The sequence below is a fragment of the Chenopodium album genome, chromosome 1 (assembly GCF_948465745.1).
Source record: "Chenopodium album chromosome 1, dcCheAlbu1.1, whole genome shotgun sequence".
Classification (NCBI taxonomy): Eukaryota; Viridiplantae; Streptophyta; class Magnoliopsida; order Caryophyllales; family Amaranthaceae; genus Chenopodium; species Chenopodium album.
Window position 1 is genome coordinate 88,351,044 of NC_137834.1, and position 27,994 is coordinate 88,379,037.

General features: G+C 32.1%; 2 protein-coding genes and 1 pseudogene across 2 annotated transcripts; 1 reads left to right on the forward strand and 2 right to left on the reverse strand.

Moving 5' to 3' along the window:
- Nucleotides 1–1,837: 1,837 nt before the first annotated feature.
- LOC145561815 (cytochrome P450 97B2, chloroplastic-like) lies at nucleotides 1,838–11,971 on the forward strand. The gene is made up of 14 exons (XM_081621935.1): nucleotides 1,838–2,091; nucleotides 3,007–3,184; nucleotides 3,680–3,787; nucleotides 4,833–4,917; nucleotides 6,333–6,565; nucleotides 8,988–9,161; nucleotides 9,486–9,533; nucleotides 9,654–9,713; nucleotides 10,007–10,093; nucleotides 10,211–10,299; nucleotides 10,382–10,473; nucleotides 10,823–10,884; nucleotides 11,332–11,481; nucleotides 11,566–11,971. Exons 1-14 carry the CDS (start codon nucleotides 1,952–1,954, stop codon nucleotides 11,788–11,790), a joined length of 1,731 nt encoding a protein of 576 aa, XP_081478061.1. The 5' UTR covers nucleotides 1,838–1,951; the 3' UTR covers nucleotides 11,791–11,971.
- A 3,187-nt stretch (nucleotides 11,972–15,158) lies between these two features.
- LOC145561824 (uncharacterized) lies at nucleotides 15,159–19,820 on the reverse strand. Its single transcript, XM_081621946.1, has 10 exons — nucleotides 19,728–19,820; nucleotides 18,529–19,539; nucleotides 18,077–18,161; nucleotides 17,820–17,915; nucleotides 17,570–17,722; nucleotides 17,154–17,261; nucleotides 16,955–17,074; nucleotides 16,687–16,812; nucleotides 16,489–16,572; nucleotides 15,159–15,477 (listed from the first exon to the last, which is right to left on the reverse strand). Exons 2-10 carry the CDS (start codon nucleotides 19,491–19,493, stop codon nucleotides 15,352–15,354), a joined length of 1,863 nt encoding a protein of 620 aa, XP_081478072.1. The 5' UTR covers nucleotides 19,494–19,539; nucleotides 19,728–19,820; the 3' UTR covers nucleotides 15,159–15,351.
- Nucleotides 19,821–23,660: 3,840 nt separating this feature from the next.
- LOC145625225 (bidirectional sugar transporter SWEET7b-like) lies at nucleotides 23,661–25,282 on the reverse strand (annotated as a pseudogene).
- Nucleotides 25,283–27,994: the final 2,712 nt, after the last annotated feature.

Consider the following 27,994-nt stretch of genomic DNA (forward strand, 5'->3'; position numbering starts at 1 on the left):
ACCGGTTTACAACTTGCACGGATTTCATTAACTCAAGCCTACTACGAACATTTATGACAATATATAATGATCATATATGGTTCCAAACGGCATTATATGACCCCGAGATGTATCCCCTAAAATTTTAAGACTTTTCGACACCGGCCTTCGAAATCTCCAAAATTTCTCAAAAAGAGTGGATATTAGCCTTTAATTTTGGAAATTATTGACTTTTTTTCGCCCGAAAATAAAAATTGCCGAAATGTTTACAATGGTCCCTAATGTCCTTCGGGAGTCCAATTAGGTGTGTGGAACCATTGAATTTGCTTTTAAATGACCAATTTACCGGTTTACAACTTGCACCGATTTACCGGTTTACAATGGCCAATTTAATTAACTTGCACCGAACCCGACTTGAACCGAAATTGACCCAAACTCGTTTTAACCCGTCAAAACCCGAATTTAACCCGACTTGTTACTATCCTGACCTGTCAACCCGACCGGATTTTAACCTAACCTTTTATAAATCCGACCCGAAATCAACCCGACTTGTTATTAACTTGACCCAAATTCAACCCGACTTGTTGTTGATCCGACCCGAATTTTACCATATCTATTACTTAGTACTTACCCAACCCAAAAATTGAACCCATTTTTTTACTAACCCAACTCGAAATTTACACGACTTGTTATTAACTTGACCTAAATTCAACCCAAATTGTTCCCGACCCGAATTCAAATCACCTAAAATGCAATTTAGACCATCTTATTATTGTTGATCAAAGAATTTTGTATGTCTTGGGAGACCAAGTCGGTCCAGTCCAGCAAAAGAAAGGAGCATAATCCTCAAATTTAAGAGTTAAATATAGTATATATTTGTTGTATGGTCAAAGGAGATAATTATCTTCTTAAATTATAGACTATAGTTCCCTAGTATATTGCCATATATATTATAGTCGAAGGAAATAATTAGCTTGATAAAAATGATAATTATCTATTTATAGTTAGTTGAACCCGAATATGACCTGGCTTAAAAATGACCCGACCTGATTGTAGCCTGCAACTTATTGACTTGAACATAACCCGACTTGAATCCGAGAATGAGCCGACTTGGAAATGATGACCCAACCTGATTATAACTTGCAAATTATTGACTTGAACCGAACCCGACTTGAACCCAAGAATGACCCGACTTGAAAATGACCCGGCCTGATTATAATCCGCAAATTATTAACTTGAACTGAACCCGACTCAAACCCGAGAATGCCCCGACCTGATTCTAACCCGCAAATTATTGACTTGAACCGAACTCGACTCGAACCCGAGAATTACCCTAACCTTTTTTAACCTGTGAAAGTCCGAATTAAACCCGACCTATTGTTCACCTGACCCAAATGTAACCTGACCTGTTATTAACCCGACCTAAACCCGACCCAAACCCGATAAGAAGTATGACCCGATGTGACCCGACTCAAGCATGACCCAACCTAAACCCAACCCGCATAGGTTATGGAATTTATCTGAATTGACCCGACCCACTCTTACTCGAGCCATTTACTTGAATTGACAGCTCTACTATAATCCATACCTTCTAACAATATTATTATTTAAAAAAATAAAATAATGGACAACACGTGGCATGACATCGTCCCTTAATTGTGGTTTACATAATCACATCTTCATAATTTCCCTCCATTTCCAACGGTTACTCAATAATCATGCTCAAAATCTTCTTTAATCAACAATTAAACAAGCATTTCACCAAATAATACACTTCCCACTTCCTTCCAAATTCTCCATTTAACACACCAAAATAAATAAATAATTTTTTTTTAAAAAAAAAACACACTCACAAATACTCCAAAAACACTCACCATCTCAACAGAATTTCCATATCTTAGTATTATTTTTTTATTTTTATTTTTTGGGATTGGATTAATTTTATTTTTATTTTTTGCGGGTGGAGTTGCTAATGGCTTCCACCGCCGTCGCCGTCTCCTTCGCCGGCGCCTCAGTGGTGGAGTTTAATTCCGATTTGTGTTCAAAGCTCAAACCTTTTCTCTCTCCTCTCACTTGTTCGCCTACTTCCACTTACAAACGTCGTCGTTTCATGTACTTCTTCTCCTTTTTCTCTCTCCTCCTTCACCCTTTTAATATTGCTTTATTATTATTTGCTTTACTTTTTGTTATGGGATTATTAATCTTTTACTACTTGGAATTTTGTTATTGATATTTTTTTTTTTTGAATTAGATGTTTATATGCAAATTGTTTGATGATATTTGTTGTATTGAATAGTTTGTAATCTTTGTATGTTGATTGGTGTTACATGCAAGATTCATTTTATGCCGTAGATTTATTTTTTTAGCTCATGCATAAGACTGTCGCTTTAGGTACACCCGGGTGTATAATAAATTGTCTCGGTGTACTGTCACCCCAATTTACTTTATATGGAGTATGTTTACAAGAAGAAATCTATCTGATACCCTTCTCAGTTTCCTGGAAACAGTGATTACTCTGACAAATTTTCCAAAAGAAGAGAAATTATATTTCTTAATGTACCCTTTTATGGTATTTGTGTTATTTAATTCTACCATCACAAATGTTAAGTGTGATATCTTAGAAATTCTCAACCATATTAAGGAGATTTTTTTTTTTTTTTTTTGGAGGGGATATGAAGGAGAATTTAAAATGGCCAATATTGGCATATATTAGTGGTGTTGTGCTTGGATTGCACAGTGTAGTAATAATCTTTTAGGACAGTCAGTTTTAAGCATTGCAAGAAAGTAAGTAGGTGATTGATTGAAATGCATCGAGTATACTGTATATTTGTTGTTGCCCTTAGATGTAAGAGTATTTTATATGATCATATCTTAAATAATTGGCGATTGGGGAATGTGGTTTTGACCTGTATCATAAAGGGTTTCGAAATCAAGAATGTAATTAGTTTTATTAATGTGCTTATCAGAACTTGGTACATATTTTTGGGATTCTAGCAACTTTATAAGGGGACTCTACTTGAAATGTAGATGCCAATCCACTAGTACTGAAAAACCCAAGTCAAGGAACGTTTTGGATAATGCAAGCAACTTATTGACAAATTTCTTGAGTGGAGGAAACCTCGGGTCTATGCCAACAGCTGAAGGAGCAGTCTCAGATTTGTTCGGTCGGCCTCTCTTTTTTTCTCTGTATGATTGGTTCTTAGAGGTACTTCCCTCATTGCATTATGATATGTTTTGTTTCATGCATTAAATAATGTGTATATACTTTGCTACTTGGATTTGCAAAGAGTTTGTCTAAAAAAACTTAATTTGAGTATGGTGTGATACCACAATGATAAGGATGCATGTGGATTTTGTGCTCTGAATATCCTTTGCTAGGACTTACATGAATTGAAGGAATAAACCAATTCATACTAGAAGCTTTATTAGGTTTGTAAGTGTTTTAATCTCCTTGAGGTTCTTAGTGGCAGTACATAGACTAAAGGGTAAGGTTGGGCACATGGTACATGTGAACACATGATTTTAAATAAATGTTTGGCGCTGTAATTTGGTTGGTCAGTGTGAGGGCTAATATGAAATATTGGTAAGGATCTTATGGTTGCTCATTGAGATTGATCTTCATTTTAATTGTACAAATCTTTGTACTATTATTATTACTCTCTTATGCTCGTTTCTTCATCTGTGTTATTTAACCATGCAGCATGGATCTGTATATAAACTTGCTTTCGGACCAAAAGCCTTTGTCGTCGTGTCAGATCCTATTGTGGCAAGGCATATTCTTAGAGAGAATGCATTTTCTTATGACAAGGTAAATAAGGCTTCGTGCCCTTGACCCTTTAATATTTGCATTGTGTTCATGCAGCTAGGATTAGATTTGTTGCAAGAATGGGTTTGAATCTTCTTAAGAAGATTGTAGAATGGATCTTAACTGTATGTCTTTTGACGTACAACTTCAAATATGTCTCTGTATAGGTGATCAAGCAACCCACATAAGAATGTGGTTTAGCAATTTGCTGCTTCCAGTTAACAACCTTGAATTATAGTTTGATTGCTTATTTAATGTTTCTCATCACCTTTCCTCTCAAAAATTCTTTCTCATCACAATTTGCTGCTTCCAGTTAACAAATATGTATGCTAATTACTATACAGATTACAGAATCACAACTCTGGAAGCAAGAATTGATATTGTAGAAAACTAGATCTTGGAATCATTACAGACATGAGAAACTATGAAGGGAAGCAATCATGAAACAATTCTGAGCTTGACAATTCTGTCTTATAACAAGAACTGAACACTTCAATGACTCAAACCTATTTATCATTATCATTCTCGACTGAAACAGCTCTGGCAAAGTAGATTGTTCTTTGCCTTTGACATAAAGAAGAAAAATTTGTGAATGAAAAATATGTACTCCTGAAGCAGGATCATAAGAAGGTTAATAGCAGGAAAGCCTGCATTCAGTTTCTTAATGTGGACATCCAAGATTAGCTTTGGCATGGTGAAGGAAGTGAAAATTATACTAAAATTTCAGTTTTGATCCAAGTCTACTAGTTTTGTTATCTACCACATGCTCTTGTAATTTGTATCTTTAGTATATATGAAGAGGTAAATTCTATCATTGTAGAATGACCATTGAATTTATGAGGATATCTATTTGTTTGCTTCTGTAGTTCACCTGAGATGGATGTATAACCATGCGCTTGATTTATGTTTTCTTTTATTTCCTGCTTCTGGATTTGCTCTGATTGATATGAAACTTGAAAGAAATTCCATTAGATTAGTGTTAATAAAAGTATTTAACTCATTGACTCTGTCTTTCTGATTTCTTTGCTTTAATTCCAACTATCCATAGGGAGTTCTTGCTGAAATTCTTGAACCAATAATGGGTAAAGGATTAATACCTGCCGACCTTGATACTTGGAAGCAAAGAAGAAGAGGCAAGCATTCAACTTTTTTCTCTCTTAATTTTCATCATCATATTACATTCAGGCCTTAGGGTCTTATGTGTTCTGTAGCATGATTAGCATCTATGGTTTGAATGGTAAATGTAGAGCTTGGTTGATTTGTATATTTGTGTGGCAGTCATAGAAACTTTGTATAGATTCATATAAGTCTTTCAGCAGCTATTGGTAATTGATATTGAGGTTTCATTTATGGCCTTGAGCCCTTGATAGCATAGGTAAACCTGCTCTGCTATTACCTTCATTAGTCTGGCAGTGTAGAGTTTTAGACTTTTCGTTACTGTTTAAGGTTTTCGGAATTTCAGGCCATGTGATATTGTGATTCTTGAAAAAATTGCCTTGGCATATGATTATGTGCATGTGTGGGCACTTATAAGATAATCGTATTGAATGGCATGTATTAGATTATTAGATATATGGAGATGTCTTATGAGAAAGAATTCATGGATCAAAATATTCAGCCACATACATAACATAATAATAGGATATCAATAGCCTCAGACTTGTATAGTTATTGATGCCTGTTTGCATAGCAATATTTTAGAGGAAATGCAGCAATAGTATTGTAACACACCTTTTTAGTGGGGCTGGATTGTCCATTTAACAAAAAGTTGAAAGAACTTTTTAGGGAACAAGAAGCGGCTATATTCATTTTATACTTAACTACCATGCCCAAGTGAGTAATGGTGTAGATAAAGGCATCACGTGATACCTGTGACACAATGAGTAGCTTGCTTGGTCTAAAATTATGTTCAGAAAAACATATTTTGATGACTTATAGTTTTTCTGCATCTTCTTTCCTTTTAAGTTTGTTTCATGTGCCATCAACTAGCATTATTAGCAAATTCATTGCATAAGACTGCCTGTTTTAGCTTTTAGTTGTCGTCTAAGGTTATATACAAGAATTTAGGTGGTTTTGATATTATTGGCATATTTCTGAAATGAATTCTACACACCTCTTCATTTCTTTTTCTTTTTTTTTTTCATTGCATTGAAAAATTGAAATAGCAAGTGACAGATAATATTGAATGTACAGATTTGGCTGAATGATCGAATAATATGAAATGAGGGACTAAGGCTGTTTTGTTGTTTATCGAATAAATATGAAATGACAGGATTAATTACACTTATAACTATTCTTACAAGATACTTGGGTTTTCAATTTTGAGTTCAGGATGGATGTTGACACGTAATATATATTTATGCAATTTAGATAAAAAAAAAATGTATGTAAACTTTGTTCTTTGTGATTCAATGCATTCTCTTATCTTTATGATCTCTCTAATGAACTATAAGCGGAAAGATTGAGAAGCACCTCTGGTGGTCGTTTGTGAAAGTATAGTATAATTTTGTGATCGATCTCTTCAAAGTTTGCTTTTAACATTTTGCAGTCATTGCTCCTGGGTTTCATGCCTTATACCTGGAAGCCATGGTTAAGGTTTTCACTGACTGCTCAGAGAGAACAACATTGAAATTTGAAAAATTGCTTGAAGATATACAAGCGCAGGATACAATTGAGCTGGATCTTGAAGCAGAATTTTCAAGTTTGGCACTTGATATTATTGGACTTGGTGTCTTCAACTATGACTTCGGTTCAATTTCCAAAGAGTCTCCAGTCATAAAGGTTTGTAATGCTTTTAATTGCTTTAGGCCTTGTTTGGTTTGATGTAAAACACTTTCAATGAGAAAATAGTTTTTCATGGAAACATATTCAAGGACAACCACAATTGCAAATTAGTTTTCCTTTATCTGGTTCATCAAGAAAAGATTTAGAGAAATTAAAAATAGGGGTGGAAATGTGAGGAAGGACGAGAGGAAAGTAAAAAAGGAGGTAAGTAGGAGGGAAGTAAAATGTGGCTTCCCTTGTTTTATAAAGGAAAATGTTTTCCACCATAAAGGACATAATTTTCCACCATTGAGAAAATTGTTCTCCACCCCTCCACAAACCAAACAAAGGAAAATGAGAAAGATTGGGAAAATCTTTTACCATAAAAACATTTTGCATCAAACCAAACACGGCCTTAATTGATAAACAGATGTCAATCTCTTTATTTGCTCACTATTATTGTTGTGTTTTTATTTTAAATCTTGGATCATTGTTGGTGAATAGATAAACTCCGTGCCTTTTCTCATTATTTTCCTCTGGCAGTCGCAACTTCAGATAATTAGTTCAAGGGGTTTCCTGATGATTTGCTTAAGTATCAATAAGATAATGAAAGAACATAGTTACAATGATACAATATGTAGTATACTAGTATGTACCCTTAGCTGGTTTTAATTAGAAAAAGTCACAAACTTCTACGTTACTTTGTTAGAACATGTTACTATGTGAAATGCACTGCCGAATAATCTAGATTTAACATCTTGACATTAATGTTTCTCTTGTAAAGTAACATTTATAGGTATCTAATGACCGATGATTGTGCTTAAAATTTGTTTGCATGTTTACAAAAAGTTAATTCATTATGTAAAATTTAACTGTTTGGTTGACTCAACATATTGTGGAATTTACAAATGTTTGATTTGACTATTATAGTATGTGAATGGCCGTCAATCTTAGTCCTGGTAGTTCTTCAAAAAAAAAAAAAAATTCTCAATCCTGGTTATTAGATTTTGGAGTGGTCTTGGCTGCAACCATTGATCTGTATATGAAACTAAGTTAAGAGGGTGTTTCATGTATGCTTGACATTTGTGTGGCATATGATATTGTCACTTTGAACTATCTGTTGTGTTCTGGAGTGAAGACACAGTAAATTTGGTTCAGAGTCTCTACTGTGCCTGGTCAATCTTGGAAACTGGAGAATCTTCAAGTTTCTGTGGCTATCACTAGAGGTTACAATATGATATTGACAGTTTAAAGGCTAAGTGGATAGTTTCAACCACCTAAATGACCTCACGGGGTGTCCTAGGGTCCATGCAAAGAACCCCAACAACTTTTTTTTTTCCGAGTTTAAAAAGTCCAAAATTGTTCGAAACTGAAGGTTATTATTTACACCTTAGGACCAAATTTAGAGAATTTGGGACCCGGTGGCGAAAAACATCGGGATTGTAAGGGATGCATATCGGGGTCATATAATATTGTTTGAATCCATATATGACCACTAGTCGGTCATAAAGTCCCGTGGTAGCCTTAAGTTAATGAAGGGGGCATAAGTTGTAAACGAATAAATTGATAGTTTAAAGGAAAAATGGACAATTGCAACCATCCAAATGGACTCCCTAGGTATCTTGGGATCGGTGGGAAGTACCCCGATTGGTTTCCTTTCCGGGCCTAAAGAGGTTGAATATGTTCAAAATTGAAGCAATCCACGCTTTCAAGCCATTTATGGAGATTTTTTTCCAAATTTGAAGTGAATGCATGGGAGGCCATATAAGTTAGGTTTGGAACCATAAGAGGCCTATCAATAAGTCTATAAAGTCCCAAATATGAGTTTGGTTCAATTACATGGGTATTTTAGGATTATGTTGCATTGGTAGTGAAAAGTTGCAACACTTGCAAGAGATGGTTCTAATAATAACGAACATGGCCTCCTGGGGTTCTATTAAATTCTATGGAGTCCTTCATCTTCATTGGTGGTGTTGATTATTCCCAAATTTATTACTTACGATAACATTCCATCATGATGTTGATTTAATATTAAACCATAACATTATTGGAACAAAAGCTTTCTAATCTCAAGATGGAAAGTGTATAACTGCATGGTCAACATCCCTTTTATTTCAATAACACGAATATTATATACACATGTTGTATAACTATAATATTGGAAGCCTTTGTATTTTAAGATAGTAAAAGAGTATATACATATGTTATTATGTTATATTATAAATTGATTGATTTCAGATTGATTTCGATGATCAAATTTTGTTAATCTTAACCTCTTTTAAAATTGTAATAACAGTGAAGTTCGGCTATTCTCTCCCTATATTGATTCCGCTTTCTCTCCCTATGTAGGTTATAATGATACGCGAAGAGAGATTTTTTTTTCTTTTTACATGTTTTGACTTCATGTGATCCAGACTGACTTTCAGCTTGTTTACCCCAGGCAGTTTATGGGACACTTTTTGAAGCTGAGCATAGATCAACTTTCTACATTCCTTACTGGAAGTTTCCTCTTGCAAGCTGGATAGTACCAAGGCAGCGGAAGTTCCAATATGACCTAAAGGTCATCAATGACTGTCTTGATGGACTCATAAAAAATGCCAAAGAGACTAGACAGGTAAAAACGAAGCTGCAGATCAAAAGTGCTGTTTTGTCAAATCCTTAATTTCCTGGCTCTTCTATTTTTTTTTTCCTGTGTTTTTGTTTTTTTCTTTTTTCTTTTTAATTACTTTGATATAGAAGGTGAAATTTAATAATCCATCTAAAATTCTGCAAGAGAATGAAACACTTCTGCAGATCTGCTTTGTGATGTAGGCTGTTTGGGTTAAATGCTTCTGCCGTTTGCCTGCTTTAATGTAACCTGCAGTCAGGCATTATATATGATCTCTGTGAATAAATTAAACATACTCACCCTTGACATTGGGATTGTTTGGTGTGGCAGGAGACGGATGTTGAGAAACTGCAGCAAAGGGATTATGCAAATCTTAAGGTGGGTCGAATGGTGTTAGTTAGATTACACGAATTCTGTTTTCTTGTTAATTTAATACACTTTGAATTGTAAACTATATTTGTTCTCTACAAGATTTAAAATGAACACTAAAATTGGCAGGATGCTAGTCTTTTGCGCTTTTTCGTTGACATGCGAGGTGCTGATGTTGATGACCGCCAGGTAATTTTAAAGCTTGATTATTTATTATTTCTTAATTTCTCAATTTTCAGAATTTGAATCAATCCAAGGCCCATGCATTTATGCAACCCAAGTTCATTTGGGTGGTTCATATTTCAAACTGGCATATGACCTAGTTATGTCTGTGCACTGTTCCTTGAATGAGCATTTTTTTGATACTGCTGATAGCTTAAGATCAATATCATCTGTTAATCTTAGGATTCTACAAATATTTAGTTCAGGAAAGTAGGTTTGAGGAATCCTTCAGTACATGTTTGCTTTATCTGTTTTCACAGCTTAGGGATGACCTGATGACGATGCTAATCGCTGGACATGAAACTACAGCTGCTGTTCTTACTTGGTCTATTTTCCTTCTTTCTCAGGTATGATTAACCTATATAATCTTCCAGGGGTAAAAAAATTTTGAAACTGGATCCTAGTCTTGTTTTTGTTCCTTTTCTTTGCCATTGGTGCTGGTCTTAATTTTGGTTTTGGTGCAGAATCCTTCCAAAATGAAGAAGGCTCAAGCTGAAATAGATGCAGTATTAGGCAAGGGAAGAGTAACCTTTGACTCCCTTAAAAAATTGGAGTATGTACCAAGTCACCCTCTTATACATGTCCCACCTGGGTGATTGGAACTTGATACAGTTTACTGCGTTCTATGATATCAGGTACATCAGACTTATTGTTGTAGAATCTCTTCGGTTGTATCCTCAACCTCCTTTGCTCATCAGACGATCTCTTAAACCAGATACATTGCCAGGTACTTCTGTTAAGTGCTTGTATGAAAATTGAAAAGTGAAGTAGCTAGCTCCCAAAAATTTTACTTTTCCCAATTCTTGTCACTGATGAGGTATAGGTTGTAGTGTCCAATACATATTATGTATTATCAAATAGATACTAGTGAAGTATAATCTTCTAGCCACTATTCTGTTCTAACATTGCTGCTACAGATAATCACATTTAGTAAAAGCATGTAATTTACCCTGCTTTGGGAATGTGGCTTTGATGATTATCGCCCCAGGTTCTAGAGTATCTCTTTGAAAAGAAGCTAAGAAAGGCCTCAAAATTATCGAATTTAGCTGTACTGAAAACAATTTCTGGTTGTGCAGGAGGCTACAAGGGTCAAAAAGATGGATACAAGATTCCCACTGGGACTGATATCTTTATTTCCGAAAGTGGGTCAACTTATCCTCATAATGTTTGTGAAATATGAAATGTCTTTACATGGAAGTTTCGATAGCTTAAAACCTTTTGAAGTCTCTATAGCTGGTATGAAGTTAATCGTTACTAGTTAATCATATGCTATAATTGCTAATCTACAAATGTAGGTTAGGCTTAACCCACGTCAATACTTCTTTACCTGATCATATTAGTGGCTGCCCGTCTTTAGCACAGCAGACTTTTACTCTCTTCATCAAGGGTTACATAACTTGCATATATTACTTAAATGTCTCGCAAAGTACTTGTCCAAATTTTCTCAGTACCTTTCACTCTCTATCTCTACTTCATTACTCAATGAAACTTAATGAAACTTAACTACTAGTAAAATATATTAAGGGACCTGATGAATTTAAACTTAAATATATTGACTATATATGCATAAAAACTTTCCGTGCAGGTATATAATCTTCATAGATCTCCATATTTCTGGGATAAACCTGATCAATTTGAACCAGAGAGATTTTTAGTCCAGAGAAAAAGTGAAGATATAGAAGGATGGAATGGCTTTGATCCATCTCGGAGTCCTGGAGCTCTGTATCCTAATGAGGTAACTTGATGTTGTTGGATCGTCAAGTCCATTCATTTTTCTCTAGAGCATCACTAATTAATCGTTTGCGCTTGTAAATATCAGATTGTAGCAGATTTTGCGTTCTTGCCTTTTGGTGGTGGACCAAGAAAGTGTGTGGGAGACCAGTTTGCTCTAATGGAATCTACAATTGCTTTGGCCATGTTGCTTCAGAAGTTTGATGTTGAATTGAAAGGTTCGCCAGATGCAGTGGAACTTGTGACAGGGGCAACAATTCACACCAAGAATGGACTTTGGTGCAAACTGAGAAAGAGAGCTAATGTACAATAAATTTCGAGTAACGACCCATATAATGCACCTTGCATCTTCTAATGAGATATTTTGTAAAAGTAGTGTACATCATAGCCTTGATATTTACTATCATAAGATCATGGATTTTGTTGCTGGAAATCAAAATCGAAATTGAAATAACAGGTTTGATTTTAAGCATAATGGCTTGCTAGTGTATTCATCTTATAAATCGCAACATTTCAGCACTTTCAGATCATGGCACTGCCTTCATTGGTATACATGAGTACACGCTCACGGTAAATATGGTATAATACTTCCTATATAAGAAGATATTTTACTATCTAAGACAATGTTTTGTAACTATTACTCCTTCCGTTTCATAATGTCATTTTCAGTTACGTATATTGATATAAATATTTAAACGCAAATATCTTTATCTAGGTTAAAACCCATACATTGTTTTTAAATATTTTTGACAATATTACAAAATATAAAGTATATAAAAGATATTCAAAAATATTTCATTTGAGTATATATGAAATATGATTGTCAAATTAGAAATAAAATACAGTATAAATAGTTTATATAAAGATTTTACAATAAATAAATAAATAAATAAATACGAAAAAGGTGGGAAAATTTTTCACAAAATTATGACAAGTGTTATAGAATGATTTACTTTTAGTATAGGTTAATAATTAAAATTAAACTTTAAAGACTTGATCTTGATTTTATGTAATTAAAAAGAAAAAAATTGAAACTTCTAGTAAAAGGTAACACAGAAATATGGTATGTGGCGTATCCAATTTGTGATTTTTAAATATTAAGGATTTATATAAAATAAAAAATTACATGAAACTTTATAATTAATAAATTACGTGAAAATATATATATATATATATATATATATATATATTCAGTATTGGAATCAACCTAAGGATGATGTTTTGATTCAAAAGTTTCCTTATATTGCAATGTATAGTTTAAATCCATTCAAGTTAAAGGGGATAAAAGAGTTAAGATATATGAAGTTAAGTTCATATATGATCTTGACTCCAAATGTTTTGTAAATTTAAAAAGAGTTGAATCTAGTGATGATGATAAAGTGTTTCCTATGAATTAGAGATTGAGATGTGATGCACTCATGCACTGATACCTAAACTTTTGAATTTATACTAAATTGAAATTTGATGATGTTAGTTGAGATTTGATAATAATAATAATAATAATAATAATAATAATAATAATAACAATAATTTACGATCATGCATTAAAGAGGTACAAAATTGCCTAATCTTTATAATGTAAAATCTGGAAATTGCATGCTAAAATCAAATATTGGTAAAAACAATTATTTTGAATTTACTTTTGTTTTAATACTACCCGATCATGGGTTTTGTAGATTATAGAAAATTTGCGTGTAATCGATGAGTCACCGGTATAAGTTTTCGTGGAATACATTTTAATACGCAGTTCTCATTTCAAGAGATTGTCACTTTCACACTCTTATACTTATGTTTTAAAATATGACTAAGTTTGAAATTAGTTTCCTCATTCATATATCACTTTATATTACGTATTATTTGGGCGGTTATTTTTTTTAATTTTAATCTTTCATTTTATTTTTATTTTTTTTAATCTTTTATCACTAACTACTTGATGAGATTATACAATGCCTACAGTGTAATTTGACAACTTTTGACGAAAAAAGTACAATATTTTCTACAAAAGACAATTGTATAAAGTAAGTTGAGAATATCAAAACCAAGTTTTTTTTATTAATAAAACAAACTTCTAAATTTTTTTATGTCAAAAATTACTATTTGGTTGATGTGTTTGGAAAAACTAAATAAGAAATTAATTTTCATTAAGTTATGTTCGATTGTTCGGTCATTACCAAATTTTTTAAATGAACATATATGTATACGCTGATCACACATAACATAAAATTTTAATATCCAATTGGTACGGTTATTTGTCAAACAATATACTATTTAAATTTTCTTTTAATACCAAAATTTAGATTAAATTTATTAGTTGATAATTGCTAAATTAGCATTAAACTTATGCGACTCAAAAAAAAAAAAAAAAAATCAATCCTTTTTCAGTACGAGTAAATAGTAATTGCCATAATTTATATTGTTTTTATCTCACACTATGTGCCGTCGTTTTTACTAATATTCACCTACTATTAAAGCAGACATAAAAAAAAAATGACATGTTTCAATTTTTACTTCGTATATTATTATTATTTTTATATTTATGTTAGCTATTATCTAGGAAAGTTTATATTATGTATGGTTAGAATCTAGATTAAATATATCATGACCTAGCTGCAGTAGCATATTGACAAGTCTTTATGTTTGGATATCAAGTCTTTAACAAAAAAAAAATAATATATATCATGACCTACTGCCTTGATCCCGTTTTTTTTTTTTTTTTTTTTTTTTTTGCACCATAGGCACACTTTTTGTACAGTTTTACAAGTCATATGGTGCAATTAAAAGAGAAGGGAGGGAATATATGACTAATTAAATTTGACTAAGCTATTTGATTTCCTAAAAATTTAATGAGTGGTTCAACCATAAGATCGTCATAATTCTTTTGTAATATCGTGCGAGTCAATCATCAAAATGAGAACAAAATACTCATGGGTGTACGGTACACCCACGTGTATATAACAAGCTCTCAACATGTTTTATTTATCTAATGGCAAATGGGTAAATAAAAGGAACATTGATAAATACACACCGGACAATAGGTATTCACAATTGATTGAATTGCTAGAACAATAATATTGATCTTACTGATTAACATGTTTTGTTTAATTTATAGGACTAAGGACCTGTTCTGATACGATTATTTTCAGTTTAGTTCTGCTCAACTCTAATAAGTTCAGTTCAGTTCAGCCGGTTCAGCTCTGATAAGTTCAGTTCAATTCAGCTCCTAATTTCCTTTTCTTATATTCAGTTCAATTTGTTTTAATCAGTTCAGCTCAGCTCACTTCAGTCCAGTCAATGAGAACATACCCTAATTAACATGTTTTGTTAAGACGCAATTTGTATGTGGGTAATTTATAACCGTGGTTACATGGAGCAATATCCATGTCAGCCAACATCAATAGACAATTTTAACTCTCTAAAATTAAGACAATGTCCAGGGTACCCCACTTTGATATGGTCTTTGTGTTGATAAAGAAGATCAACTTGTATTTTTCTCATAATCTTCAGGCATATTTTCTCGACACATAACTTGTGTCTTTTCCCATGTTTATCAGCTGATAAGTAAATTTAGACGTCAATTTCTAACATTTTTAGGATTGTAATTTATTTGCCACTTAGTCTAGTTTATTTGTAATAATATATGTTGACTTAAAATATGTTGACATTCAGCCTAGTCAAAACCTATAAAATACAAGTATGGAGTATTGATTATTTAAAGCCACAAACAAAATACATCTTTATTTTTAAAATTCTTCTCAGAAACAACACAACTGGATTAATATCTAAAATCAAACAGAGGATGACAGTAAGTTTGAGGATGCCAGAAAGAGTATATCACACAGTACAAACGTCAAACGATGTGGCATATTATGTTGGCTCACTTGAGGAGCGTCTTCACGATGGTCTTCACGTTCAATTTCATCAAGTCGGTGTAAGACTGCCCACAGCCAACAAACATCACAGGAGCTCCAGAGATGTAAACCATGGACAAAGCAGCCCCAACCTAATAAATTCCATCAATTAACCATGTCAGGACATGGAATTAGTCATAATACATACAAAATACGAGTCCAAAATAAAATAAAGCAAAATCATATCTCCCCACAATCCCAAAATAAGTCATATACTGAGTTTTTTTTTTTTTGGTTTTTTTTTGTTTTTTTTTTTTTTTTTGGAGGGGGAGGTTTATTTGATTACAAGTGATTAAAAATGATTTTTAAAAAAATGTGTGATTTGATTAATTAAAAGAAAATATAAATATCTTTCTTCAATTTTTTTTTTTAAAGGAAATATTAATAAGGTGAAAATGTGACTACAGCTTCAATTAGGGAACGGAGATAGAATCTTAAATTAATCAAATTTAATCACCCAGTTTCAAACTATAATTTAATTGCCCATATTTTAATTTCTTTTTTTTTTTTTTTTTTTTTTTGGTGCAAAGGGTTTGATTCTTAAAAGGGGTAATTTACAGCTTGGGCAGGGAGGTAGGACATAATTGGGGATAATATTGATACCCCCAAAACACTGGAATGGAGTCAATCCAATTCAAGTCATTCTATTCCGAATAGCCCAATGCCCCGACCAAACGCTATATGACATGCTTTGACAAAAGGTCCTTTATTAGTCAAGTCATTTCTATCCTCTTTGGCTCTTTCCATCAATTAGTCTTAGTCGTGGCATATTATTAATTCCAATATATATCCACTCTTATGAGGGAGGTCGTTATATACACCCGGGTGTACCTTACACCCATGAGTATTTTGTTCTCATTTTGATAATTATTTTTCATTTAATCATCAAATGAAGAACAAAAACTAACCTTGAGTTAGTTAGGTGTACGGTGCCCCCGGGTGGCCGGGTGTATATAACAAATTTTATTCTTATGATACAGGGTGACAATTTTTTCAGCAATCCTACAGCAATGTGACTCTAAATTCAGCCGAAGGGAGTGTGCGCAAGTATATATGCAGTATGATTGGCACAGTGAGATGTCAGAGGATGATAAAGGGCCTACCTTGTCATCGATGGTGTCAAACTTGGTAAGGAGGATGCCATCAATCAATCTTGGATTTGGTGAGTTTGAAAGATCAGCAAGTTTCTGCATCAAAGTAACAGATGATGATCAAAATAACCTTTCAAGGAAAATCCAAAGAAAAAAGTAAAGGATATAGAAGGCAAAATAATGGGCTGACAATTAAATCCCAGTACAAACCTGATTGAATTTTGAGAGCTGGTCCACAGCATCATTACCAACAAGCGCTTCACCAACAAAAAGGACAAGGTCTGGATTGTTAAGGTTGATAAGCTTTGAGAGTGCACGCATCAAAGGTTCATTGTCCTGCAAGACAAACCCCCAAACGTTAAAGATAGAACACAAGAGAGTGAACAAAACCGTCAAACATGATACACGAAAAAAGCAAATTACACCAACATTTTTTTTATATAAAAAAAAAAGGAAGAGCTAAAGAAGGAAAGAATACCTGCATTCGACCAGCTGTATCAACAAGAACCACATCCGAACCATTGCGGGTGGCCTCTTGGATTGCTTCCTTTGCCACAATAGCAGGATCCTTCTCATAACCTTTCTCAAAGATTGGAATCTGAAATACCAGTAAGTTCAGTTTTCAGGCAATTGCTGATATATTTTTAGCACTGACAATTTTATTCAGACGCCCATACCTGAAGTTTGCGTGCATGCGTACGAAGCTGCTCAACAGCTCCAGAACGAAATGTATCACAGGCAGCCATCATGACACTTACTTTGTGTTGCAACAGCCAGTATGCAACCTGTCCATTAACAGAAAGAACATGAGTAATACAACACCTGAAAATCTAAGAAATATGATCCCTTTTTCTAAAAGAAAGATTTTAATGCTATTGATAGAAATTAAAGAGTTGTTAATTACTGATTTACTGCATTTATATTGTATTGACAAGATATCTTAACTTGGTTCTTAGCCAACAAGTAAAAAGTGCCTTGAGATTTTAAGTGAGATAATAGGTAATAAAAATAAGGCCAGGCCTTAGGAGAACTGATAATCTGGAGAAAAAAAAAAGGGGGAGGAAAAAGTACAAAAACTTTAAGTATGGATCACCTTGGCAAGGTTGGTAGACTTTCCTACTCCATTGACACCAACAAACACAACAACATATGGCTTCCCTTGTTCTTTGGCAGCATGAACATCCCTAAGTATGTCAATAGAGCGTTTAGGAGTAAGGATGCGAACAAGGGCATCTTCCATAGCAGCCTGAAATTGCACAAAAGAAAATGATAAGTAGATGAAAACTAATAATGAATATTAATTTTACAAGATAATTACTGCTACTGTAATAATTCACACATACCTTAACTGTTGATGATATCAACGTAAATTTTTCCATCTTTTTACCTTCGAGGCTTGTTGCAACTGATTCACAAAGTTTCTCTGCTATCTCCTCAGCCTGCCGTTATCAGAAGCACATAAGAAACAAAAATACCAAATAAAGAGCATAAAAATCTATAATCATCAATATCATGGGATTCGCCCACATGGTTCTTGAGACACATTGCCATAATGTAATCAACAAATAAGCACAAACAACTTCGGAAAAAACTAACATACCACATTCTTAGTCATAAGCCTATCCTTCAGACCTTTCAAAGCCGGCTCAAGATCAGCCCTCTCCAGATTGGCCTTGCCTGCAATACTGAGATCCAAAATTTGCAAAGTTATGTTTCCGTCGTAATATCATATTTCCAAAAAAAGAGGTGCAAGAATAATGATGTATCAAAAATGTTGGATTTAGTATCATGGGTTTCCACAAGTAATGTAGCAAAAACGAAAATTTTCTCAAGTAGTACATTGCATCCTAAACTGAAATTTCAGAAAAGCTAACCAAACAGTGTCTCATTTTAAACAATTTCCAAACCAAACTTCGCATAAAGCTATAAAATACTACCATCATCTCAATAATACACATATAACATCAATCTTATTCTCTAAGATCTAGGGCAAAATTATAAATCAAAAATCTATATAAAGGTAATTCAACTTAAAGGGGTAAAGGAACAAACCTCTGAAACATTGAAGAAAACCACCCCTTTGATTTTGTCACAGATTTAGAGCCATCCACAACTCGATCATCTTCTTCCTCCTCACTGTCACTGCTGATAACCTCTTCTTTATCCATCATACTCTCACCCTCAATCTCTGCTGCGACGTAATTCACATGTTCATCCCCATTCTCAGTCACAGGATCAGTATAATCCAGCTTCACATCTTTCGGTTTATTATCATCCCACACTCTATTCTTTTTCGTAACCTTTTTCTTAGATTCCGGTTTGGAACCCTTACTAACTACAGCAGCACTATCATTCTTCTTCCCAGCCTTTGATCGTAACTTCTGAAGCTTATTTACATCAAATGCTCCATTATTAGAACTCAAATTCTCTTTATCATTTACACTACCGCGATTTTTAACCTCCTCACCCCCATTTACATACCCATTCATCGACTTATCATCAGCACCATCCCCACCATTCTCACTCTTCAAATTCCCACCACCATTCATCTTCTTCCCACCCTGATCAAACTTCGCCTTTTGCACCAATTCCTGCTTCTTCCCAACAATCCTCGCCCCCACTTTCGACGATTTCTTGATCTCCTCAGCTCTAGCCTCAGCTTCCAACCTTAATTGCCTATAAACATCATCGAAATCGCCGTAATCCGTCCTAGTCGGATCATAAACAACCGAGAATTCGCGCTTAACCATCGAAAGCAAATCATCAACATACAACAAATGCAGAATCTTTTGATACACAGCAACAAAAACTAATCCCAATTCATTGTGGAAAGTCCATTTAAGGGTGTAAGACGCACCCGGAGCGTCGTAAACGAACGACGCTAACCCAGATCGCTCCTCCAATAAACACGATCGAATCAAAGAATCGATCGGAGAACCTTTAAGAGCATTACTGAGCTCATTGCAGGTCCATAAGATTAATCCTCCTCTACTGAAAATCAATAATTGTTCTAACATCGCTAATCTAAACCCTAATTCAAACCCTAATTATACAAAAACAAATCTGCAAAATCAAACCAATAAACCGTTACAAATTGAATAAAATTGAAACCTAGACAATTCAAACTTAATATTTAATGATTTACTACAAATCTCATAAATTTGTAACATAATTTTTTTTTTTTTTTTTTTTTTTTTAATGAGCAAATAAATCAAAATAAGCAAGGAGAGAGAAAGAGAGAGACGACTTACGTTTTACGGAATTGTCGGAATTACGGACTACCGCGTTGTTTTATTTTTCTTTTATTTATAAAGAGAGGGGGCGTTGGGGTTTTTATCGGATGGTTTTTTTTTAATCCAATTTTTTTTTTTTTTCCTTTTTTTATTTATTTCCTTCTTTTATTTATTCCTTTTTTTTTTTTTTGACACATACTTTCCAATTTCCATATCTATCATTCTATCTATCTATGTTGCGTCAAATAAAGATCTACTTTGTATATATCTATGTGAGGTCCCGTTCTCCTCACCTTAAGTATGAATAATTTCAATTCAATAAAAATAAGTTCCGTTTAGTAAAAATTAATTTTAATTCAGTAAAAATAACTTCAATTCAGTAAAATGTAGTTTTCTTTCTTAAAATAATTGCTACATTAAATCATTGGCTTGCTCGCTTCTCCTCTCCTCCTCTTTCTAGGGTTTCTCCAAAACCTTGGTTGTTTAGGCCGGAAATAGTCTAATTTCTTTGCTATTTAGGTTTCAATAAATCTACAGAGGTAGTGTAGATATTCGTCCATCTCCCTATAGTGGAGTGTCTCCCTATGGTGGAGTCGTTAGGTTTTATTAGTTTAGTTGTTTGTTTATATTCGTTTAGGGTTTGTTTGTGTGTTAGGGTTTATCAAAAAGGTAATATCTTTTGCCCTATTGTCAGTTCTTTGTTAATGATCTGTTCGGGATCGCAACGGTTGTAAAGTTTTCAAATGCATTCAAGCGAATCAGATGAGAATTATCCTTACGACTACAACAAATCGTTAGACTGTCTCTCTGAAAAGGTTGTATATTCCAGCAATGTGTAGATTTTTTCAACGATCGTAGCTTTGATGAAGGAAACCATAATTTGATTCAATTTTATGTATTTGTTAATTTAGATTTCATTTGTAGATGTTGGATGACTTTTTATTAATGAATTGATTTGTTTCACAAAAAAAAAAAAAAAAAAAAAAATATATATAGAGTTTTCATAGATAATAATTATAATAGAAAATCAGTAAAATAATTTCAATTCAGCAAAAATAATTTCAGTTCAGTAAACATAATTTAAGTTCAGTAAACATAATTTAAGTTCAGTAAACATAATCTTGTTCTCAGTAAAATAATTTTAGTTCAGCAAAAATAAGGTGAAGAGAACGGAGCCTTAAACTTTATTCACCCAAAAAATCTATGTTAATATTTAAAGGGTTTTTAGAAGAAAAAAAATACTTATTTTTCAAGCAAAATATTTGTTAAAAAAATAATACATATTTTATAATTGTAGAGTAAATTCACCACAACTCTCAATTCTCGTGCTTTCTCACACTTTTTTTGGAAATAACTTATAAGTAGCCACCACAATTTCAAATAAACATGAAAACAAAATCCATAATTTCCTTTCTCGAAAAAAAAAAAAAAAAAAAAAAAAACTATAACTTCCTCTTATACTATCTTTTTCCTAAATTTATATATATTACGTGCATTAACACGGGTACAATGCAATCTAGTAGTTTCAATTATCGAGAAAAAAAAATACAATAACTACTAAAAAAAATTGATGCTCCATAACTACCAATATTTTTGTTAATAAATTGTCCATTGTTCTATTCTAGCGAGGTATCATCTTTACTTATACAAAATAAAAACCTTCAAATAAATATATATATATATATATATATATATATATATATATATATATATATATATATATATATATATATTGATGTCCATTACTCAAATTTTGCCACGCACGATCCTTGATTCTTCTCCTCCTACAACTACTTCCCGTCCCTACAAAAATAAAACACAAACTATTGGGTGTGCTTTGTGCAGCAACTAGGTTTCTCTCACTTGCAATTGCAATATAATCACAGGCTCATCACACCACAATTTCTTTCTCCTCGTTTCAACTATTATGTTCGACCTTTGATTCAAAGAAAACTAGTGTGTGCCCCGGGCAATACCCAGGTTGCTAGTTTGTTTATGTCTTTAATTTGATAATTGTAGAGTAAATTCACCACAACTCTCAATTCTCGTGCTTTCTCACACTTTTTTCGAAAATAACTTACAAATAACCACTACAATTTCAAATAAACATGAAAACAAAATCCATAATTTCCTTTCCCGAAAAAAAAAAAACTCTATAATTTCCCCTTATACTATCTTTTTCCTAAATTTATATATATCACGTACATTAACACAGGTACAATCTAGTAGTTTCAATTACCGAGAATAAAAAAAATACAATAACTACTAAAAAAAAAATTAATGCCCCATAACTACCAATTTTTTTTGTTAATAAATTGTCCATTGTTCTATTCTAGCGAGCTATCATCTTTACTTATACAAAATAAAAACCTTCAAATAAATAAATAAATAAATATATATATATATATATATATATATATATATATATATATATATATATATATTGATGTCCATTACTCAAATTTTGCCACGCACAATCCTTGATTCTTCTCCTTCTACAACCACTTCTCGTCCCTAAAAAATAAAACACAAACATTACTCAAATTTTGCCATGCACGATCCTTGATTCTTCTCCTTCTACAACCACTTCCCGTCCCTAAAAAATAAAACACAAACTATTGGGTGTGCTTTGTGCAGCAACTAGGTTTCTCTCACTTGCAATTGCAATATAATCACAATAACCTCATCACACTACAGTTTTTTTCTCCTTATTTCAACTATTATGTCCGACTCTGATTCATAGAAAACTAGTGTGTGCCCTGGGCAATACCCCAGGTTGCTAGTTTGTTCATTTCTTTAATTTGATAATTATGTTCAACTATTTGAATATATGTATTTATATTCTAGTCTTGTGAAAAATAAATGAATTATATTACCTGTAATTTACTTAATAAATAAAAGAAATATATGATATTATATGAAATTTGAAACATTATTAACAGTCGGTTGAGACTTGAGATGGTAACACTGTGTGGCCAACTAAAGAAACATATCATCAGTCACACCGTGTGGCCAGCTAACAAACGAGTAACCCCCGACCAATTAACCTAGCTTGATTGTTCGAGTAACTCCTGACCGGGTGAGTAACCCATGACCAAATAACCCCGAACATTCTTTAATATATATATATATATATATATATATATATAATGTGGTTGGTAATACTGTGTGGCCAGCCACATATGAAAGTTTGTGTTACTTAATTATAGTCATATCATCAGTTTATATGTTTGGTTAATTATTCAATTTTATATTTTTTTGTCTAAAAGTTTTAAAGTTATAATTATCTTTAGTAATATATAAAGTGTTTGGGATTTTGGATGATAAATTTAATTTTCCCAAATTACCCCTTTATTTTATTTTCTTATCTTACCAAAAAAAAATATCATTTTATAAAAAATTTATATAACTACCATCTTCACAAAAATAAAAAAAATAATAAAAAAAAAAAAACCTTTTTTTTTAATTAAAATGAGATAAATATTTTTTTTCAGGAACAAAAAGAGAATAAAGGAGTTATTATATTGCACACTGTATGATTTGAGTTTTTTTTTTTTTTTTTTTTTTTGAAACCACGACATATGGTGTTTATAAAAAAAATTACAAGTCTCTCCATTAGATATATGGTCTACCTAAAATGAAATGATTATATATATATATAAAGGCCTAAGTTTTGATGAGTTAATGAAAAATAAAAACTTATCCAACGAGTTCAATTAAAAATACTTCGTATAATGCATCCCTTAACTTTTCTAATTAAATTTATGTGGTATGTACTGTAATAGTGTGGTATCAAAATTTTCAACTAAATTTAACTACAAAATAAATAATTCTATTTGTATCCTTGAACCATCTCATGCATAAATAACAAACGCTTGAATATTAATAACATAATTGAGTACTAAAATAAATTGTATTGAAAACTTCTATAAATTTAAAAATTCCCTAAAACATCCTGTGCAAAACTCTTTTCTAATAAACTACAATTGTATTTCTAAAAGAGTAAAATTAAGACAAAAATTAATGACATTAAACTTAAACTTCTTCAACTGATTTGCTTGTTGGGAGTTCAACTTGTGAAAGATTCACAACATTCAAGTTGCTTGGTTTTGGTGTAGTCTTGTAGTAAGTTCCATACAATATTAGCTGAATTATTCCAGAAATTGCTCCCAACCCATTTGGAACCTGCCAACATAATCGCAAAAGTAATTAATTATTAATTATCTCATAAACAAATAAATTTTAACTTGTTAGCTAGATGAACATAACTTGCAATGTTGCCACCTATAAAAATACGGGGTGTTACAAATTTTAATAAAAGGTGAAGAAACGCTAGTAGCGTACCAACATCCAAAGGTCGATATGGATGAATGCATAGGCGGTACATCAAACACCATTCAAGAAACCCGATAGGGTTAGAAAGAAGGGCATGTATTCTACACTTTTAGTTCTCATCACTTTTTTCTGTAATTAAAAAAAATCATGTATTAGTCTCATTTAATAAACGTTACAAAATCGTTGAAATACTTCAATTATTTGAAAACATTATAAATCTTAAAGGATGGATTAGAAAACGTACCATGATTGTCAGTGGTGAGAAATACATTGAAACATTGAAGACGACGCAAAAGGCTCCAACAAAGATAATCCTCTTATCAGTATTGTGGAATATCAGTAATGTTAAAAGCAATATTACCCCAAAAAAGAGAGCCTCTCCAAGCAAAACCAAAGAGAGAAATTTCTGCAATATACAAATATGTTAAAATACATTAATATTCAAAAGAGTGCAACCCTATTGAAATAAACTAAATATGTACGAATATTATTATCACATTACATTCTTTAATCAAATAGAAAAAGTATATAAGAAGTTTTACCCTTTTAGAACTAGAGGCATAAGTAAGAAAAATGGCAAGGTAGATGAGCTAAATGCCCAAGCCAATGTCATTAATAGTAGTTACAAGGATGTTATTTGGATGGACGAAGGGAAGACCATATAGACACCAAAATAAACAGCTTATAACCGTGCATAGGTATGGATCTGGCTTGAACTCTTCCACGGATTTGTTTTTAATAATTCGCAAAAATGTAAGGGCCTGCAATTGATTATTCAAACACATAAATATCATACGAGTATAATAATTAGAGAAGTTCTATAATTAAATAAATTAAAATTAGTCAAACACATAAAGAGTTTTAAGTATGAAACGTTAATGTGTGAGAAGTATTTTTTTTAGTTCCTAATCTATGTTTTGAAGAAGAATATTAATTTTAGACAATTCAAAATAGACCAATAATAATAATAAATAAATAAATAAATAAAATAAAAAAATAAATAAAAAACCTTACACGGGAGAAAGGAACCGTCCAAAAGAGATGATGTTTCCTGCAATACAAAGTAGATAGTGTTGTTTGGTTAGATTTGAGCGAAACACAATAATTTGGTAAAAAAGATCAAGTAATATTATATTAGTATAATTGTTGAATGAAATTGAAGGAAAAAAGGGTAGAAAAGAGAATACATATATACCTACAAGTCCAAGGGTGTTTCTGATTGCATTAGGGCTCATCATTTTGTAATAATTTCAGCACTTGCTCTGAATCAAAATCACAATTAGAAGAGATTTTTATGATTAAAAAAAATAAAAGGGTTGAATTATCTTTAATTCACTTTTGTGAATTAGAAAATATCAATTGTATTGAGACTTTTCACGTATCAAGTAATAAATCATAGAATTGATTATGCTAAAAACTGATTGAATTAGTGAATAATGATTGTGCATTTATCTAATAAACTAGTTTTTTTGGCCCGGGCGATGCCCCGGGTCATTGTTTGTATATAAAATATTATAACAAAACAAAGTAGTGAAATATAAGTTATCTCTCTCCTCTCATCTCCTCTCCTCTCCTCCTCTCTTCTAGGGTTTCTCCAAAATCTTGACCATCTAGGCCGGAAATAGTCTAATTTCTTCAGAAATTAGACTATTTTCGGCCCTTTTCCATAAATCTACACAAGTAGTGTAGATATTCGTCCGTCTCCCTATGGTGGAGTCGTTAGTTTTCGTTAGTTTAGTTGTTTGTTTTTGTTTAGGGTTTGTTTGTGTGTTAGGGTTCATCAAAAAAATAATCATCTTTTGCCCTATTGTTAGTTCTTTGGTAAAGATTTGTTCGGGATCGCAATGGTTGTCAAATTTTCAAATGCGTTCAGGCGAATCAGATGAGAATCATCCTTACGGCTACAACAAATCGTTAGACCGTCTCTCCGAAAAGGCTGTATATTCCAGCGATGTGTGCGAGAGATGTACCACAGTGCAAGATCTTTTCAACGATCGTAGCTCTGATGAAGGAAAACCTAATTTGATTCAATTTTATGTATTTGTTAATTTAGATTTCATTTGTAGATGTTGGATGGCTTTTTATTAATGAATTGATTTGTTTCAAAAAAAAAAAAAAAGTGAAATATAAGTTGGTGGCTTTATAAAAATAATATCGTTTGTTAAATATTTTAAATATAGTTGAACATCAAAATTCATTATTTAATATGCAGCAACCTAAATGATATATTGTATCAGTTTGTGTTATTTGTTAAAGTGATTTTTTTTTATTATTATTTAGCTATCATAATAAATTATTCCTTCTAGTAAACATATTTTGTGGTTAAAAAGAAAAAAATCATTAAAATTGTTTTGCATTTTTGGGTTATATATTTTAATTAATTATAATCTACATGAATTATGGTTGAGTAACTAATCAAAGAAATGAAACTAATTTTGCAATCACATTGTTGTTAAAATATACACATATAAGTTCACAATTAAATTTTCAGAATTTATGGTTATGGGTTCAAATATTAATGCTAATAAACTATAAATTTTATGAGAAAACATTGATGTATAATTATTAACTAGTTTTTTGGCCTGGGCGCTGCCCCGGGTCATTGTATGCATATAAAAATACTATATTAAAAAGGAAAAATTAGAAAAAATAATCCCAACTTTCATTTATTCTGGAATAATCCGAACTTTGGGGGGTCTTCTTTTTCTTCAATCCCAAATACCGGTTACCGGTTGAATGGGTTATTTATTTATTTTTTTAATTAAAGTGACACGTGTCACGAATCAATTGGCTAAAAAAATTAAAAAAAAAATTTAAAAACAAATTAAGAACAAAACCCACCAGCCAAAGCCCAACCACCTAGCCAATCCGGCAACCGCCCATGCCAGCCACCTACATACATTGGTGGTTTTATAAAAACAATATCGACCATTTGTTAATTATTAATTAATATGAAGTAACTAAATATTATATCGTATCATTAAAATTTCTTCTAGTAACAAATTTCTTAGTTAAAAAAAAAACCTTTATTTAAATTTGGGTTACACATTTTAATACTTAAATATAAGTGTATAACTTATACTAAAGATTGAGTAATGGAAAAAAATGAAATTAATTTTATAATTATATTGTTGTCAAAATATACACATATAAGTTGGCTATTAAAATTTTTGTATTTATGAACATGAATAACTCTTTTTAATACAACTTTATTATCATAAGATTTGTTGTTGGAGTAATGGTTAGAGTTTAACTTTAATGAAGATGAGGTCATGGGTTCAAATACTATTGCTCACAAATTATTAATTTTTGTGTGGAAACATTGATGATTGGTAATAGTATGTGACATGGCAACACGTGGCGAGATTGACAACACGTGGCAAGATTACAATGCTTGCCTTTGAGTTTTAATATATATATTGATAATAGGTGACATGCATGGCAACACGTGGCAAGATTGGCAACACGTGGCGAGATTACAATTCATACCATTGAGTTTTAATATTGATGTATTGATGTATTGATTGATAACTTATTTGGATTATATATGTTTCTTAGTTATTATTGGGATGGGCATTTAAGTGAAAATTATAGCAAGAATTAGTAGGAAATTATTACTTAAATATGTTAATGTTAACTAGCCTTCTAACCCGTGCAATGCACGGGTTATTCTTATAAAATTGTATTGAGAGATAAGTGAGGAAATATCAATAAGTCATTAGAGGGTATAATATGTAATCGGAAACATGATTAAAGAAATTAAATTTTAGAACTTTAATCGAAAAAAAGGCTTAAATAGAAGGTGGAAGGGCTAAAATTAAAGAGAAAATAGGAAAAGGTTTAATTAAAGGGGAGAGATGAAGATGCAGAGATGAAGTGTGTATGAAATATGAAGTATAAATTTAATGAAAGAATTAAAAAAAAATGGTGTGATAAAAAAATTAATAGTG